Source organism: Xenopus laevis, chromosome 9_10L, assembly GCF_017654675.1.
Source record: "Xenopus laevis strain J_2021 chromosome 9_10L, Xenopus_laevis_v10.1, whole genome shotgun sequence".
NCBI classification, from domain to species: Eukaryota; Metazoa; Chordata; class Amphibia; order Anura; family Pipidae; genus Xenopus; species Xenopus laevis.
Genome location: NC_054387.1, coordinates 116,826,558 through 116,842,132, shown reverse-complemented (window position 1 = coordinate 116,842,132; position 15,575 = coordinate 116,826,558). Strand labels below are relative to the sequence as shown.

General features: G+C 38.5%; 1 protein-coding gene across 4 annotated transcripts in view; it reads left to right on the top strand.

Annotated features, from left to right (window-relative positions):
* srl.L (sarcalumenin L homeolog) overlaps positions 1–15,575 on the top strand; it is a 41,854-nt gene that overhangs the window by 17,825 nt on the left and 8,454 nt on the right. For 2 of the 4 annotated variants that reach the window (XM_018236532.2, XM_018236531.2), the window contains exons 2-4: positions 8,216–9,421; positions 11,089–11,187; positions 12,787–12,882. In XM_018236532.2, coding sequence (XP_018092021.1) covers positions 8,216–9,421; positions 11,089–11,187; positions 12,787–12,882 — 1,401 coding nt within the window. The remainder of the gene's footprint in view (positions 1–8,215; positions 9,422–11,088; positions 11,188–12,786; positions 12,883–15,575) is intronic. The other 2 variants (XR_001933204.2, XM_018236533.2) reach the window with 1 other exon arrangement.

Sequence of the window (15,575 nt, the reverse complement as noted above, 5' to 3'; positions counted from 1 at the left end):
ACCTGCCAAATTTTGTATAATGGACATGATAATTAGGGGGTGTGGCCACAAAATGGGCGTGGTCAAAAAATCTGCTTTTCGTCCCTCTTTCTATTTCCAAAATTTTGGGAGGCATGGAGTTGTCTTATTGTGGCCATATTACAGGTATATGGGTCTTGCTTGGGTCTTGTCAACCTAACATATAAATTAGGACTAAATTTGCCCATGAATGTAATCCTCTCCCAGTGGGTCTGCACACACCCTCCAGGTGATCTGATTGTCAACCCAGGTTTAAATGCCGAACTAATGAATGTTTTATGTTCTGGTTGAGCTGTGGTGTTCTCCAAAATGTCTCTTTCTGTTCAGGGACTACAGTGGGACACGTGATGAATCACTTGCACAAGTCAGTTGAAGGCCAAAATTGTGCCATGCTCAATTCCGTCTGTTTTTCACTGCATGCATATGGCTGGCAGTCGTAGCATAAGTTCACGGTGCTTGATCTGCACGTGGGTATGTACCACAGCTCTGGCAGTGCATAAAACATAGGCGTTACTATGGTAGATCCCAGCGACAGCTGAAGGTTACATTAAAACACTTTCATTTTTTAATATTACTGTTCCTTTAATCCCCAAAGGTCTGAAATTAGGCCTTAGGTGGCAGTCTGTGACATCCCAGACAGGAGTTGAAATATAGAGGGTCACATATAAGGTTTTGGTTAAAGGGGGCCTGTCACCCAGACATAAAAAGCGGTATAATAAAAGTCCTTTTCAAATTAAACATGAAATCCAAATTATTTTTTTATTAAAGCATTCATAGCTGTTGTATACTCATTTCAAAATCTCAGCTGTCAATCAAAGACAAGGCAGGCAATCACTTTCACTTTCCATTCAGCACTTCCTAGATGTCACTGCTCTCCCCACAGTCCCCCTCTATCTTTACCATTTAATTGTGTAGCCAGGACATGGGGATGGACATCAGGTCCCCTAGTCTGGTGCACAAACAAGATTCTGAGATGATACAAGGCTTGTCTTAATAACAGTTTCCACAAAATGGCTCCTGCCTGCTTGTTATAATTATGAATTCCCAGAATGAAGGAAACAAGATTCAAATAATTTATATAGTGTAATTAAAGTTTATTTTGCTTAATTTATGTGATAAAGTGGGATTTAGAGTATTTTTTCAGGTGACAGGTCCCCTTTAAAGGGGTTGTTCACCTTTAAATTAACTTTTAGTATGAAGTAGAGATCAATATTCTGAGACCATATGCAATTGGTTTTCATTTTTCATTATTTGTGTTTTTTGAGTTATTTAGCTTTTTATTCGGCAGCTCTCCTGTTTGCAATTTCAGCAATTACCCAAATTACCCTAGCAACCATGCATTGAATTGAATAAGAGACTGGAATGTGAATAGGAGAGGGCCTGAATAGAATGGTGAGCGATTAAAACATAGCTATAACAATAAATGTGTAGCCTTACAGAGCATTTGTTTTTTCTGACCCCCATTTGAAAGCTGGAAAGAGTCAGAAGAAAAAGGCAAATAATTCAAAAACTATACAAAAGAAAAAATGAAGGCCAATTGAAAAGGTTACTTAGAATTAGCCGTTCTAAAAGTTAACGCAAAGGTGAATCATCCCTTTAATATGATTACCAAAACTCGTGAAAATGATTGGTGTAAAGCCTCCTGCATAGGGTCCCATATTTTTGATGTCAGCAGCACAAAATGATGCGTAAAGGGAAAAGAAGTAATGGGAATGAAATGGTTAATAAGGCCACAAGGAACTCTGTTAAAATAGCAGAACACATGAATGTCAGCTCTCTTCGCAGGATTATCCCTGTACCCTTTAGCCGGTGGAACAGGCAGAACACCAGTTAGCAAATTTGAAATATATTTTTACATTTGTAAAGGGCAGATGCTTGCCTGCTAGACTTGCACAGCAGCACATTTCCGCCTATGATTAGCACACAGGAATCTGAGTTGTATCCGCATACCTGGGGATGTCAAATTGGCCTGCCCCTGCACCCTTTAAAGTCTGTATTTGCATTATTCAATTCTGAAAGTTAATTTTTAAAACAAGTGAATGTAAAATTGATGAGGGTTTTAGTCTAAGAACGTTTGCAATGTACATTCATTTTTTTAAAGATATTAAGGGATACATGTACTGTTAATATGAATGAATTTTGTCACAACAGCGCCACCTGCTGGTCATTTTGTAACGAGTCTGACCATAAAGTAGTCAAGGAAGTTGTCAGGAGAAAGAAAGAGGCTGCTCTGATGTTCTTCTGCTTAGGAAAGATTTGAGAAAGGTTTCTATTTTTTTCCTAAGCAGAAGAACATCAGAGCAGCCTCTTTCTTTCTCCTGACAACTTCCTTGACTACTTGATGGTCAGACTAGTTGGAAAATGACCAGCATGTGGCACTGTTGTAATCACTTCCCATTAGAAACAGTAACATCAACAAAAATAAATAGTTTTAATGCAGTCTGCTGTGTTTGCTTCAGAAACACTACTATTATTTATATAAATAAGCAGCTGTGTAGCAATGGGGGCAGCCATTTAAATGAGAAAAGACTCAGGTTACACAGCAGATAAGCTCTGTAGAACATAATAGTGTTATCTGTTATCCACTATTTAACCTGTGCCATATAGACTTTTTTCAATTTCCATCATTGCTACACAGCAGCTTGTTTATATGAACTATAGTAGTGTTTCTGAAGCAAACACATCAGTTTTACCAGTACAGGGCAATATTGCATTATATTTGTATTACTTTAAACACTTTCAGTTTTTGGTGTTACTGTTCCTTTAAGCATCCCTCCACTGAAGCCAATGGCCACTGACCTGCAAAACATTTTTTAACCACACCCATTTGTGGCCAAACACCCTAATTACCATGTTAATTTTACAAAATTTGGCAGGTTATGAAAGTTTGAATATATTTCTGTGTTTTTTTCCAGTTATTACAGTTTTGGTAATGAAGCTGAATTGCTCTTTAAGTTGTGAGTCTAACTTTTCCCAAGGGACCTGTTATCTTATTTTGTTACAATTACTTATTTGCTTATCTCAAAATTATTACAAAAGTTTCTTATCTGCAGCTGTGGCTGTTCTGGGCTCTCTGCCAAAAGCCAATTAAGTTAGAAACTATTTTTCTTTTTCTGGCTGTTCAGTGCAGAGAAAAACAGGACTTTACAATAGCAAACAAGGGACTGCGGGTTGAGCTGTCAAAAGAGGGACTGTCCCTCTAAAAACAGGACAGTTGGGAGGTATGTGTTACTACATGGGTCCCTAAAAATACACTCCCAAGATATTTTCTTAATATTTTTTATCTCCTCTGCTCTATTTTAATTGACACTATTACATATACTGTAATACCTGCTTATTTAGCCCGTTCAGCAACTTTGGAAACTTTTAAGGGATTTCCATCTGAATTAACATGGAATGTTGAACTATAACCCTAGCAACATATTTTCCAGAGTGGTTCAGAATGTTCAAACCCCTCGGTAGCTTTAAATATCCCTTGTGCCCACCAAATGCAGCACAGGAGAGTTGTAAATGATGAGTTAAACAGCTGCAGTATGTTTCCAAAAGGAAGGTATGACGGGGCATGAGCACCCTCCTTGTCACTCTGTGTTATTGGATACAATCACAGCTGCCAATACAATGGGAAGCCTTTAATACCACTGAGGGGTAAGCAGAATTTTACAGCATTTGTCCTATGTCCTGTAAAGCCTTCGGCATTATTTAGACATAATCTGTTTTTTCTCTAGAGTAACACATGCTGTTTCCTGCAGCAGAGGAACGCATTTTTTTTCCTGCTGGTGCACATGGGTGACTAATGAGCCAATCAGAACCAACCAGCACACATCATAAAGGGCTCTTAAACATGGCCGTTTTTACCTGCGCTCCCCTGCATTGCGCTTTCTTCCGTTCAGCCGCAGGGGAGCGCAGGAGTAGATGCAGTCAATTATTTTCACACAGACGCATGTAAGCGCCAAACACAGGTTGGGACGCAGCATGTTGCATTTCAACTGCGTTTGGCGCTTACATGCGTGAGTGAGTTCAGCCCCCTTTAAAATAGTTGACTGCGTCTACTCCTGCTCTCCCCTGCGGTTGAACGGAAGAAAGCGCAACACAGGGGAGCGCAGGTAAAAATGGGAGTGTGTAAGAGCCCTAAGGTAGAAAATATAACAGCAATATTTCTAGTTCTATGCTGAATTTACTAGCGCGGGGGGGGGGGGGACAGATGACTGGGACGCCCCCAAGTGGCCTTACAGAATAAGCGTGGGAATGATGTTAAAGGGGAAGTATACTCCATGTTCAACATGAACTATGAATATGGCTTGTGCTGAAAATACTTTTTGTCTATTGTTTTTAATCAGAAAATATCAACAGTAGAACCCCAATTTTATGTTTTTCAGGGGACCAGAAAAAATGGTGTAAAATGTAAAATCAGGGAAATGTAAAATTAGGGAAATGTATATTATAAAGGTGGGACAACAAAACAACAAAGTAAAATGAGGGAACACTTAAAATTGAGGTTTCACTGTATAGTTTTTAGCATTCTTGAGCTAAACAGGGCAAAGAGGGAAACAAAAGCTCCTTTACTTTGGCCATAGACGCACAGATAATATCATACGAAACTAATCTTTGTACGATATTCGGTGCGTGTATGGTGGAAAAGAGCCAACTGATATCGGCAGAAGACTTAGATAACGGTCGGCTCGTCGATCGGGCTGGACGAAAAATTTTGATCGGGTGCCATTGAAGGGACCTAAACATTGCCCATTGTTAGTGCTGAATGGTCAGATACAGGTAGAATTCTATTGTTTCTGTCTATATATCTGATGATTCAGCTCTACACGTGTGTGTTGAAACAAACAATCTTTCTTGGAAAGAGCTTTTCCAAGAAAGATCATAATTGTTACGTCTATGGCCACCTTAACTCTACTTCACCTTGCAAGGCTGATAAGATTACCAGTATATGCCACCTCCCTTCACCTCTTTTTTGTGACTGTTTTGTTAGCAGTATATTATAGAGTATATTATGCAAAGAGATCACCTGTTCACTCGGAATCTACTTATTTACCTGCAAAAAACAAACATGGAGCAGTTTCTGTCACAGAAAATACATTTGATTATTGTCCTGGAAAGAATCACGGCCTAGGAAGCTTAAAATGTTTCTGCTTCTGATAAAGCTATGGGGATTCATTTGGATCATTCATTTGGTCAAGTAGTAACTTGCTGGGGACTGCCATTGACAGTTAAATAAAAAATGTCAGTCTGTCAGACACAAGATATTTCCATAATTTGGATCTCCACACCTTAAGTCTACTAGAAAATCACGTAAACATTACATAAACCCAATAGTCTGGTTTTGCTTCCAATAATGATTAATTATATCTTAGTTTGGATCAAGTACAAGGAACTGTTTTATTATTACAGAGAAAAAGGATATATTTTTTAAAAGTTTGGATTGTTTGAATAAAATGGAGTCTAGGGGAAATGGTCTTCAGAGCTTTCTGGATAACTGGTTTCCAGATAACAGATCCTATCCCTGTATCAGTGACTATGGCAGAATATATTTCAAAAGGAAAGCAGGAAATAGTTTTTAAAAGTTTGGGTTATTTGGATAAAATGGAGTCTATGGAAGACGGCCTTTATGTAGTTCAGAGCTTTCTGGATAACAGGTTTCCAAATAACAGATCCTATACCTGTATCAGTGACTATGACAGAATGCAGAATGATTCTTAGGATAGATGTTTTTTTTTTTTTATTACATATCTTTCTTTCAGACCGCATTCATTTCATTGGTCATTCAGTAGGTTGTAGCTTTACAGTATATGGGTCACACACAGGAACATCTAGCTATCTGACCATAGACCTGATTTGCTATTAACCTGGTTTTGTCTCCCCTTGGGGAACACTGGCTGCTACTGAATTGTTCTGTCGCTGTGCTTTAACTGACCATGACTAATTTATCACTAACATATTAAAGAGCGAAGCATATGTTGCTGAACCCAATATACCATATGCAAAGGAGATGTTGATGGAGTAGGACATTTGAAATCCACTGTTGCATGCTACGACAGGGGGGGAACAATTTATCTTAAAGGGGGAGAAAATGTGTGCTTATTTTACTGCTCAGTACTACAGTAACAGGTTAAGAACCCACAATTCCGCAGCTGCATTAGCAGGAAGTCCATGGATCACCAAACAGGAGAAGCAATGCTCTATGTTCTTGAGAAAGCTTCTACATTTGGAGGCCTCGCTAAATGTAATGATCCCCATTACAGTGTAGGTGATCTTTGCAGGAGAACTGGCTAACCCGCAATCATTAATAAAGCCATGGCTTCTTTCGCTAACCACCTTGACTGACACTCCAAAAACAACAATGACATAAGTGCAAACTCACCAGGCAACATCATTCAACCAAGATAGAACCCAAGAAACAACATTTCCTCGTGCCTACTCTACCAGCCCAGGATCCTCACCTCTACTAAACAGATAATAGTCACAAGGACTACACTCACACAAGGAAGCAGATAATGGACATTTTATGGCACTTAAAATGTGTGCTTTTAATACCACTCTATCGCATATATTGCAGCAGTCAGCAAATATGCCTGTGCTGAGGGATGAGCACAATTTTATATTTTCTTGAAAGGTGAATATTAGTTCATTATACTGACCAATTCATGATTTAGAAATATTTTTTTCATCCCTAGCAAAAGAACACACGCCTATGTCTGAGAGATGTTTATTGTGAGAGTTATAGGTTGTTACTTCATTCTACTACAGTGATCCCCAACCAGTGGTTTGCGAGCAATGTGTTGCTCACCAACCCCTTGGATGTTGCTCCCAGTGGCCTCAAAGCAGGTGCTTATTTTTGAATTCCAGGCTTGGAGGCAAGTTTTGGTTGCATGAAAATCAGAAACAGAACCAAACAGAGCCTCATGTAGGCTGCCAGTCCTTATCAGGGCTACCAAATAGCCAATCACAGCACTTATTTTCAGGGCCGGAACTAGGGGTAGGCAGAGTAGGCACGTGCCTAGGGTGCAAAGCTGGGGGGGCACCAGGCACGTACCTCCTCTGTCGCCTACCCCATTATCCGGTCCCGTCTCTCCCCATATCTTTTGGTAATAATGCGCTTCTGCGCATGTGCGCTCTAGCACATTTTGGCGCATGCGCGCTCTAATGCACTTTGGCGCATGTGCGCTCGAGCACGCGCACTCGAGCACGCACTCAGCCAGCGCTGTGCCCAGCCAGGTTTCCTAGGGCGCCTGGCTGGGTTCGCCCGGCTCTGCTTATTTTGGATCTCCATGGATTTGTTGCTCCCCAACTCTTTTTACATTTGAATATGGCTCATGGGTAAAATAAGTTGGGGGGGACCTCTGTTCTACTATATGTTATAAAAACCTTGTAAATCAGGGACATCCTTTTATTATTATCTTATAATTATATATCTTATAATTATCTATATATTAGAGTAATAACAGCACCCCAGCTCATATGGATCGACAGAAGCATACAAATAAATATAGCACCATGTTCAGATTGGCTTATACCAATATGTGCACTGAACATTTTAGGAAAAATAAAGTGAATGTAAACTTCACTATTAATGTAACGACCATCTTTATCTGCTCTCCAAAGGCTCAAGAACCTCAAACTGTCCTATAAGATGGTTTTATATCTACTCATATATTTGATCATTTCATGAATTATTCTCATGGTGCAGCAGTTATAACTACTCTTTGGAACAATTTTAAGGTCCATTCATCCATTAGGTACATAAGGTTTTCAGAATGATATGTTATTTACGTAGTTTGAATTTAAACACAATCTGCAGCAATGGCATCTTGTTGCATGGAGATCAGACAAAATGTAGATATAAATATTCTTGCCTTATTTTTGTATGGGTGTGAAACGACCTCTATGGTGGTGTACCATTTGGTACATTAGTGTTACATAGTAAGTGTTTACTACTTTATGGAGACTTATTGATTTGGAAATATTAAAACATGAATCCAAAAGGTTAGACCCCAAGGGCGTAACTACAGAGGAAGCAGACCCTGCGGCTGCTGGGGGGCCCAGGAACATATAGTTACACCACTGTTAGGACCACTAGACTAAGTTTTGTACCTATTATATATTGGATAAATTGACACTACACACAATACCCAAGTGTGTTTCTCGAGCTCAGTGCTGAGATGACATTGACTGATGGTCTTCTGTTTAGAACTGCAAGCCTCAAAACCTGATGGCACAGATGATGCAGGAACCTTTGTGGAGACCAAGGCAGCCTATGTAGACCCTAGCTTGGATGACCAGATGCTGTATGCTGAACAAATTCCAGTTGACAGTAACCTACTTCTACCCTTAACACATGGCGGTGATGAAGATATGAAACACAACTGCATATCAAAGAGTGGGGAAGAAATAAAGGTACAGGCTGAAGGACAGGAACAACCCAATTTTACACAGAAGGTACCCTCTTGTGAAACAGTAACAAGTATTAGCTCCAAAGAGGAAGAAGCCTCAAAAACTGATGAAGTGGATGGTACTTTAAAAGTTGAAGAAGTAGTTAAGTTGCAAAACTCTCCACTTGATGAGAAAGAGATCACATTAGAGGGTGAAAATTACCTAAATTATGAGGTGGATGTTTCATCACAGATGAAGGATCCTTCTACCTCAGATATTAACACAGATATTTTAAATAACAACAGCCTTGATTCTGAACAGGAAGAATTGGTGTTGGAGACTGTGGATGATTCTCTGGAGGAGGTAGCGGTAAATGAACAGTCTCATGAAGAAAACCAAGGCATTTCAAATGAAGAGACACATAATATCAGACTGGAAGATGTAATGGAGCTTGATAGTGATGATCAAGGTTCTCAGGCAAAAGATGATGATGATGATGATGATGATGATGATGAAAATACCAATAATGAATCCTCTGATGAGGAAGCAACAGAAGGGGAAAGGTTACACAATGAGGATAATTTGAGCGAAGAAGATATTTCAGTAGAAGAGCAGGAGGTAGATTTGGATGTCACACCAGATAATAAGAATGAAGATATGGATGTCTCATCAATAGAAGACAACAAGAAGGTAGTTCCAGAGCCAGATGGTAGCAACAATTTAAATAAAGCAACTGTTATAGACACACCAGAGTTAGATAACAGTCCACCATCTCAGCCAGAAAATACAATAAATAATGACCCACCATCTCAGGCAGAAAACACAGTGGATACTGACCCACCATCACTGTCCGAGACCACAGTGGATAATGACCCACCATCACAACCAGAGAAAGCAATTCTGAATTCTGCTGACAAAGAGAATAGTGAAGAAGTTGAGTCATCATATAAGGGTGAACCAGCAGAGTCACTTTTGGACGCAACCCCAAAGAATACTGAAAACCCAAGGCTACAGTTTTTAAAAGGTAGCAACCCAGCTATTATTGATGTATTTTATATGGATATGTTGGAGAGAGTGGACTGTTCCGAAGGAAGTGTCTAGAATAGTCTTAGATTTCTTCTATTGTACAGAACCACAGAAGTAACCAGGGCAAAAAAAACATTTATCAGGATGACTAACAACTAATTGCACATTATTAACCTCCTTGCCTAGGGATTTTATGTATCAATGTTAATTGAATCTCAGCAAATGATCACTTAATTTGAGAGTGTAGTAGGCTAATTGCTGGGAACAGAGCTTTCAATGTTATCGTATATCATCACTGGATATGCCTACACATTGTTTCATATTATCTATTGTTGCATAACGAAGTTAATGAAATAGAAACTATAGTGACTATCACCTTAATACATACTAAGATAACACTAAAACTATACTAATACAATTCTAATTGTTATATTATAGTGTATTCTAAGGTTAATCTATTTTGTTTATCTTATTTATATGTTCATTCAATGAACAATATTGCATCTAATGTTATTTTTGTTGATGTGATACTAAGACTCCTGTCTTTAATTGATGGTAGTGGTTACACGTCTATATTAAGCCCTTGTTAAAATTGTATCCTTATATGATTTCAACACATGAGCAGAGCTAGTTTTAAAAAGAGGTGTCTAATTCTGACATATCCACCAAAGCAACCATGGATCACTCCACACAGATACAGTATACTAATGAAATATACAGATGACAGTGTGCTTGACTCAGGAATATTATGTAATGATGTAGTGCCACACAATTCTCCTAGTAAGAGTCAGGCAAAGTAGCAAGTTGGTCTCCATCATGTAGTGAGTTTCAGTTCCAGGTATTCCTAAAGCATGATTAATTCATGACATAACTGTCTATCTTATATTGGGCATAATAGATCAAAGCAGAATAATGGTTAGGTTAAGCCAATGGTTAATGGGCATCTTGCAATTATGGAAGAGCAAAGGTTGGGTGGAGAGGCCTTTTTTCTGTCTAGTTCATACTGAAATAAGCACCGGTAAAGATGTTAAGTAGCAATATGTGGTTAATCTTTTTTATATAGCAGCTAAGGTCATCTCTTGCTCTTGAGTGTGTTTAAATTATTGAACGACCAAAAAACTGCATTTCCCCATGGGGTCGGGCAGGTTTGGGCAACCTTCCGCACACCGGTTGCAGGTTGGTTTCTGGTTGAGCTATCCCTTCCAATCTCACCGCCCACAACCTTCCAGTGCTGGCTTCTTCTTCTAGCAGCATCTAATTAAAGGCGTGTGCCTGTTCGCCCCATTTCGTGAGAGCAGAGATGGGTCGGTGCAGGTCTATAAAAAGAAGTGCCGGATGGGTTCAGGTCGGGTGCAGGAGGGTTAGGTGTGGGTCAAATTTATGTTGACCTGCACATTACTACTATTTGGGGAAGGGGCAGGTAATGTTTTTCCCCAGTTCCTGTAATTTCCAACAGCTAGTTACTGGGAAACCTGGTCTGATTTGTGAAAAGACGTGTAAATGGTTGCTAGGGTTTAGTCAGAGCCCAATACAATACCCAACACCACACCCACCACCTAAATTTCAAATTAATAAAAATATTTCAATTAATTTGATGAAATACTGTATGTTGGCAAAGTTTTACACAGAGATCTAACTGAATTTCTCCTCTGCTCCTCCTTACAGATGATGTGGAAAAAGAAGAAGAAATAGCTGCAAGGGACCGGAACCACATAGACAACACTCTAAAACTCACAGAGGATAAGCCAAAAGACGATTACTCAGGTAAGTAAAACACATACAAACTCAAGAAGAGGAATTCAGGCATGTAACATTAACTAAGATAAATAATAGCATTTATAGAATAATTCGAATATTGACAGAATAATAAAATAGAATGCATTGATTGTCAGTGTTGTAATTGGTGTATCATTGTATTAGAATGTATCCATCTTCCTAAAGCACTCCTTAGTGAATTGGATTTTTTGGGCTCCCGTAGCCAGGGCTGCCATCAAAATGACCCTCGGATGCATGGCTATGTCCCTGATCGACCGAACAGCCCATTATACTAAGACCTTTTTTAGTTGTAATATTGGTGTGTAGTGCCATCTCAGGTCATTTTGCCTGGTCATGTGCTTTCAGAAAGAGCCAGCACTTTAGGATGGAACTGCTTTCTGGCAGGCTGTTTCTTCTACTCAATGTAACTGAATGTGTTGCAGTGGGACCTGGATTTTACCATTGAGTGTTGTTCTTAGATGTACCAGGGAGCTGTTATCTTGTGTTAGGGAGCTGCTATCTGGTTACCTTCCCATTGTTCTGTAATTAGGCTGCTGGGAGGAGGGGGGGGAAGGGAGGGGGTGATATCACTAACCATTCTTAAAGGCATTAACTGAATCAGCCATCACAACATCACCCGGTGGAATGCACTGCCGGGTGATGTTGTGATGGCTGATTCAGTTAATGCCTTTAAGAATGGCTTGGATGATTTTTTGGACAGACATAATATTAAAGGCTATTGTGATACTAAACTCTATAGTTAATATAGGTATGGGTATATAGAATTTTAATTAAAAGTAGGGTGGGGTGTGTGTATGGATGCTGGGTTTTCATTTGGAGGGGTTGAACTTGATGGACTTTGTCTTTTTTCAACCCAATTTAACTATGTAACTAACTATGTAACTTACAGTACAGCAGTAAAGAGTGACTTAAGTTTATCAGAGCACAAGTCAACATGTGGGGCAGTTGGGAAACTAACAATATGTCTAGCCCCATGTAAGATTTCAAAATTTAATATAAAAAAATGTGTTTGCTCTTTTGAGAAACGGATTTCAGTGCAAAATTCAGCTGAGCATTATTAACTGATTAGTTTAGAAAAAAAACATTTTTTCCCATGACAGTAAACCTTTAAAAGCTTAGACACAATCGCAAATTTGCAATTAAAAATTTGAAGGAAAAAAAAAACAAGCTGCAGATTTCAGATGCAAAATTTTGTACAGAAAAATTACATATTTGGTAGAATTGCACAAGATTCTAAAATTAGTTTTTACTAGTTGATTTCTGTGTGCCATTAGTAGACTTATGCAAAGTCCATTGAGGTATATTATTTTGGTGTAAATTCCAACCTCACCCTGGCAGAAGCTTTTACATATGGACTTTACACTAAAGTGGTAATCTGAACTCTGTGGTTTTTATAAATAAATGATTTAATTTTACTCAGACTTAGTGACAGCAGTGAACAGCAGTAGGGACATCTTTTGGGGTGTAGAAAATAGAGATTCCTAGTGTAAAGCCATTATGATTGCTCCATTGTCAACAATGGCTGTTTGTAAACCTTTTTTTTTTTACAATTTTTTTTATAATTTTAAATGTCTCTTCTTCTTACAGGAGCACTGCAGAAGCTAAGGAAAATCTATCAAAATGCCATCAGACCTCTGGAAATGTCTTATAAATACAATGAGCTGAGACAGCATGAAATTACAGGTAAAAATATTTGTCCTACCATCAAAAACTCTCACAACAACAAACATTCTGAGCCTCTGTTTAGCAGCCTATGCATTGACCGCAAGTATATAAACCTGAAAATAGGAAAACAGAGACCTCGATGAAGCTTTGCAAGCACATAAACGCAGGGCAACAGTTTGTCCAATTCCAGTAAATAAGGACAAACAAAAAGTATTTGGTTTTTAACTGATCTAGTACAATATAAAGAACCAAGTCTAGTGGGCTCCAGTCTGAAAAGTTTCCCATTGGCCCTTTGTAACTTCCACCATAAGCCTACATAACCTCTATACCATTTGGCACTGTCTGCGATTAATTGTTGTGAGAGTTGGGCCTTGGATATCAGGTTCTCCGGTGGGTCCTATGTGACCAAAATCGAAACTGCTGAGGTCTAGGAAATGTAAATGTTACTGGATGGAAAAAAATCTCAATGCGGATATTCTCTTTATATAATTAGCCTCTTGTTCATGGAGCCTTGGGTTCCATTTCCATATGAGGTCATTTTAAATTAAATCAACACCCTCATTCTCCCTCTGCTTCAGGCACACATAAATACAAAAATAAGCTCTCAGGGTTTCAATGTTTCAGTAGTTATTATGGTCAGGGATGCAGAAACCATTCATATAAATAGAAATGGTATTATAAAAGCCAGGATTGTGGCATATAATAAAATAGATTGTGAAATATATAGTCAGGGGCTTTGTGCCAATTCAGCTGGTTATCAGCTTTTTTAGTGTAGCGAGCACAATTGCATGCTGCACTAGCATTGTAGTCCCCCTCTGGTGCCAAAGAGGTGAGTGCGGGGGGTGGGAGAGGGGGGCTGCAGAGGGGTCAGGATTGCCCCTGTATATAGTGAATATTGTAGCCCATAAAATATATGATATTATAAGTCACTGACGAGTTCCATGACCATATAAAAACATGAGGACAAGTGCTTTTATACAATTCATGGAATTTCAAATATCCTCATACAGTAGAACCCCCATTTTTTACGTTTTTCAGGGGACCAGAAAAAAATGGTGTAAAATCCAGGAAAATGTAAAATCAGGGAAATGTATTATGCACAATATATAGTTGGTACCACAAAACAACAATGTAAAACAAGGGAAAACTTAAAGGAGTTGTTCACTTTCCAAACACTTTTTTCAGTTCAATTGTTTTCAGATTGTTCACCAGAAATAAAGATTTTTTTCAATTACTTTCCATTTTTTTACTGTTTTTCCAAAATCTAAGTTTAAAGTTTAATGTCTCTGGTGTTTGAGTCTGGCAGCTCAGTAATTCAGGTGCAGACTCTAAACTGCTACAATTGCAACATTTAGTTGATACATTTCTCAGCAGCATCTCTGGAGTATTAGCAACTATTGTATCAATTCTAACAGCTGCCTGTAATGAAACCCAGGGATTCTGCTCAGCAGGGACAAATAAGAAATTTATCAACTAAATGTATCAATTTATAACAGTTTACAGGGTCGACGACCCCCTCCCAGAGCTGCTTTAGAAGTTGAAAAAAGGTAAATAAGACAATGAATGGACATGCAATTACACTTTGCACTTCAATATTAGAAAAAACGGTTACACATAAAAAATAATAATAATTGTAAAAATTCTTAATTTTTGGTAAACTATCTGAAACCAACTAAACTAAAAAAAAAAAGTATTGGAAGGTGAATGCACCACAAATCTCGGCCTGTGTATAAAAGAACTCAGCCAAACTCCTTCTGTGACTTCTAATATACTGATAATTATTCTCTATATAACTAGCATTTTCCCACATATAGAAGAAGTAAACTTTAAAGGAAAACTACACCTGCACAATGAATACGTAACCAACTAATAATTTATGTCCATTCATTGTCTTATTTACCTTAGCATGTATGTATGCTCTTGGTTTGCACGCAAGCACGGTGCTTCATACTAGTCAGAAGTTCGTACTAGTTTTTCCAGCTGCCATTTTCCAGTATCGCATACTATTAGAAATGTACAGTATATTTTTAATGAAAAGGCTTTATTTTGATTAAATAGTCTTTTACATAGGGGTTGTTTTATGCAATATGTTTTTTTTATAAGAGACCTGCAATGTTCATTGGTATAGTTACCCTTTAAGACAGCAAGTATATGTGCTAAGCATGCATGCATATTAATTATGGGCAGACTGCACATTGATGGCTGTGGGTGGTTGAGAAACAATGACATAGGGGCTGATTTATAATGTTCGAGCTTGAGTTATGCTGCGACTCATGGCCAAAAAGCACAATTATGTTTTGTTTGTTTCCCGCTTTCAAGATGTTTTGTCCTGATCAGGGTCTGGGCAGGTTTTAGGTGGCAGGATTTTCTTAGAATCAAATAATACCCACAATTAAGAAATAGATTTTAAGCATCTTTAGTCAACAAAAGTATACATTATATATAGACATACATACAAATTCAAAATGCAGACATAATAAGGAAACCTGTATCCCTATGTAACTTATTTAATCCGTCGATTATATAACTTCTTTATGGTCCCAGAACTCCTATCATACAGTATGCTTATAAGAGGGGTACATTATCTTTTATATATCGTTCCACTTTATCATTGTCACTAGATGGACATTCTCAGTGTTGGACTGGCTGAGATACCGGGATACCAGGAAAACTCCCGGTGGGCCCAGGTGTCAGTGGGCAGGCCCAGACTG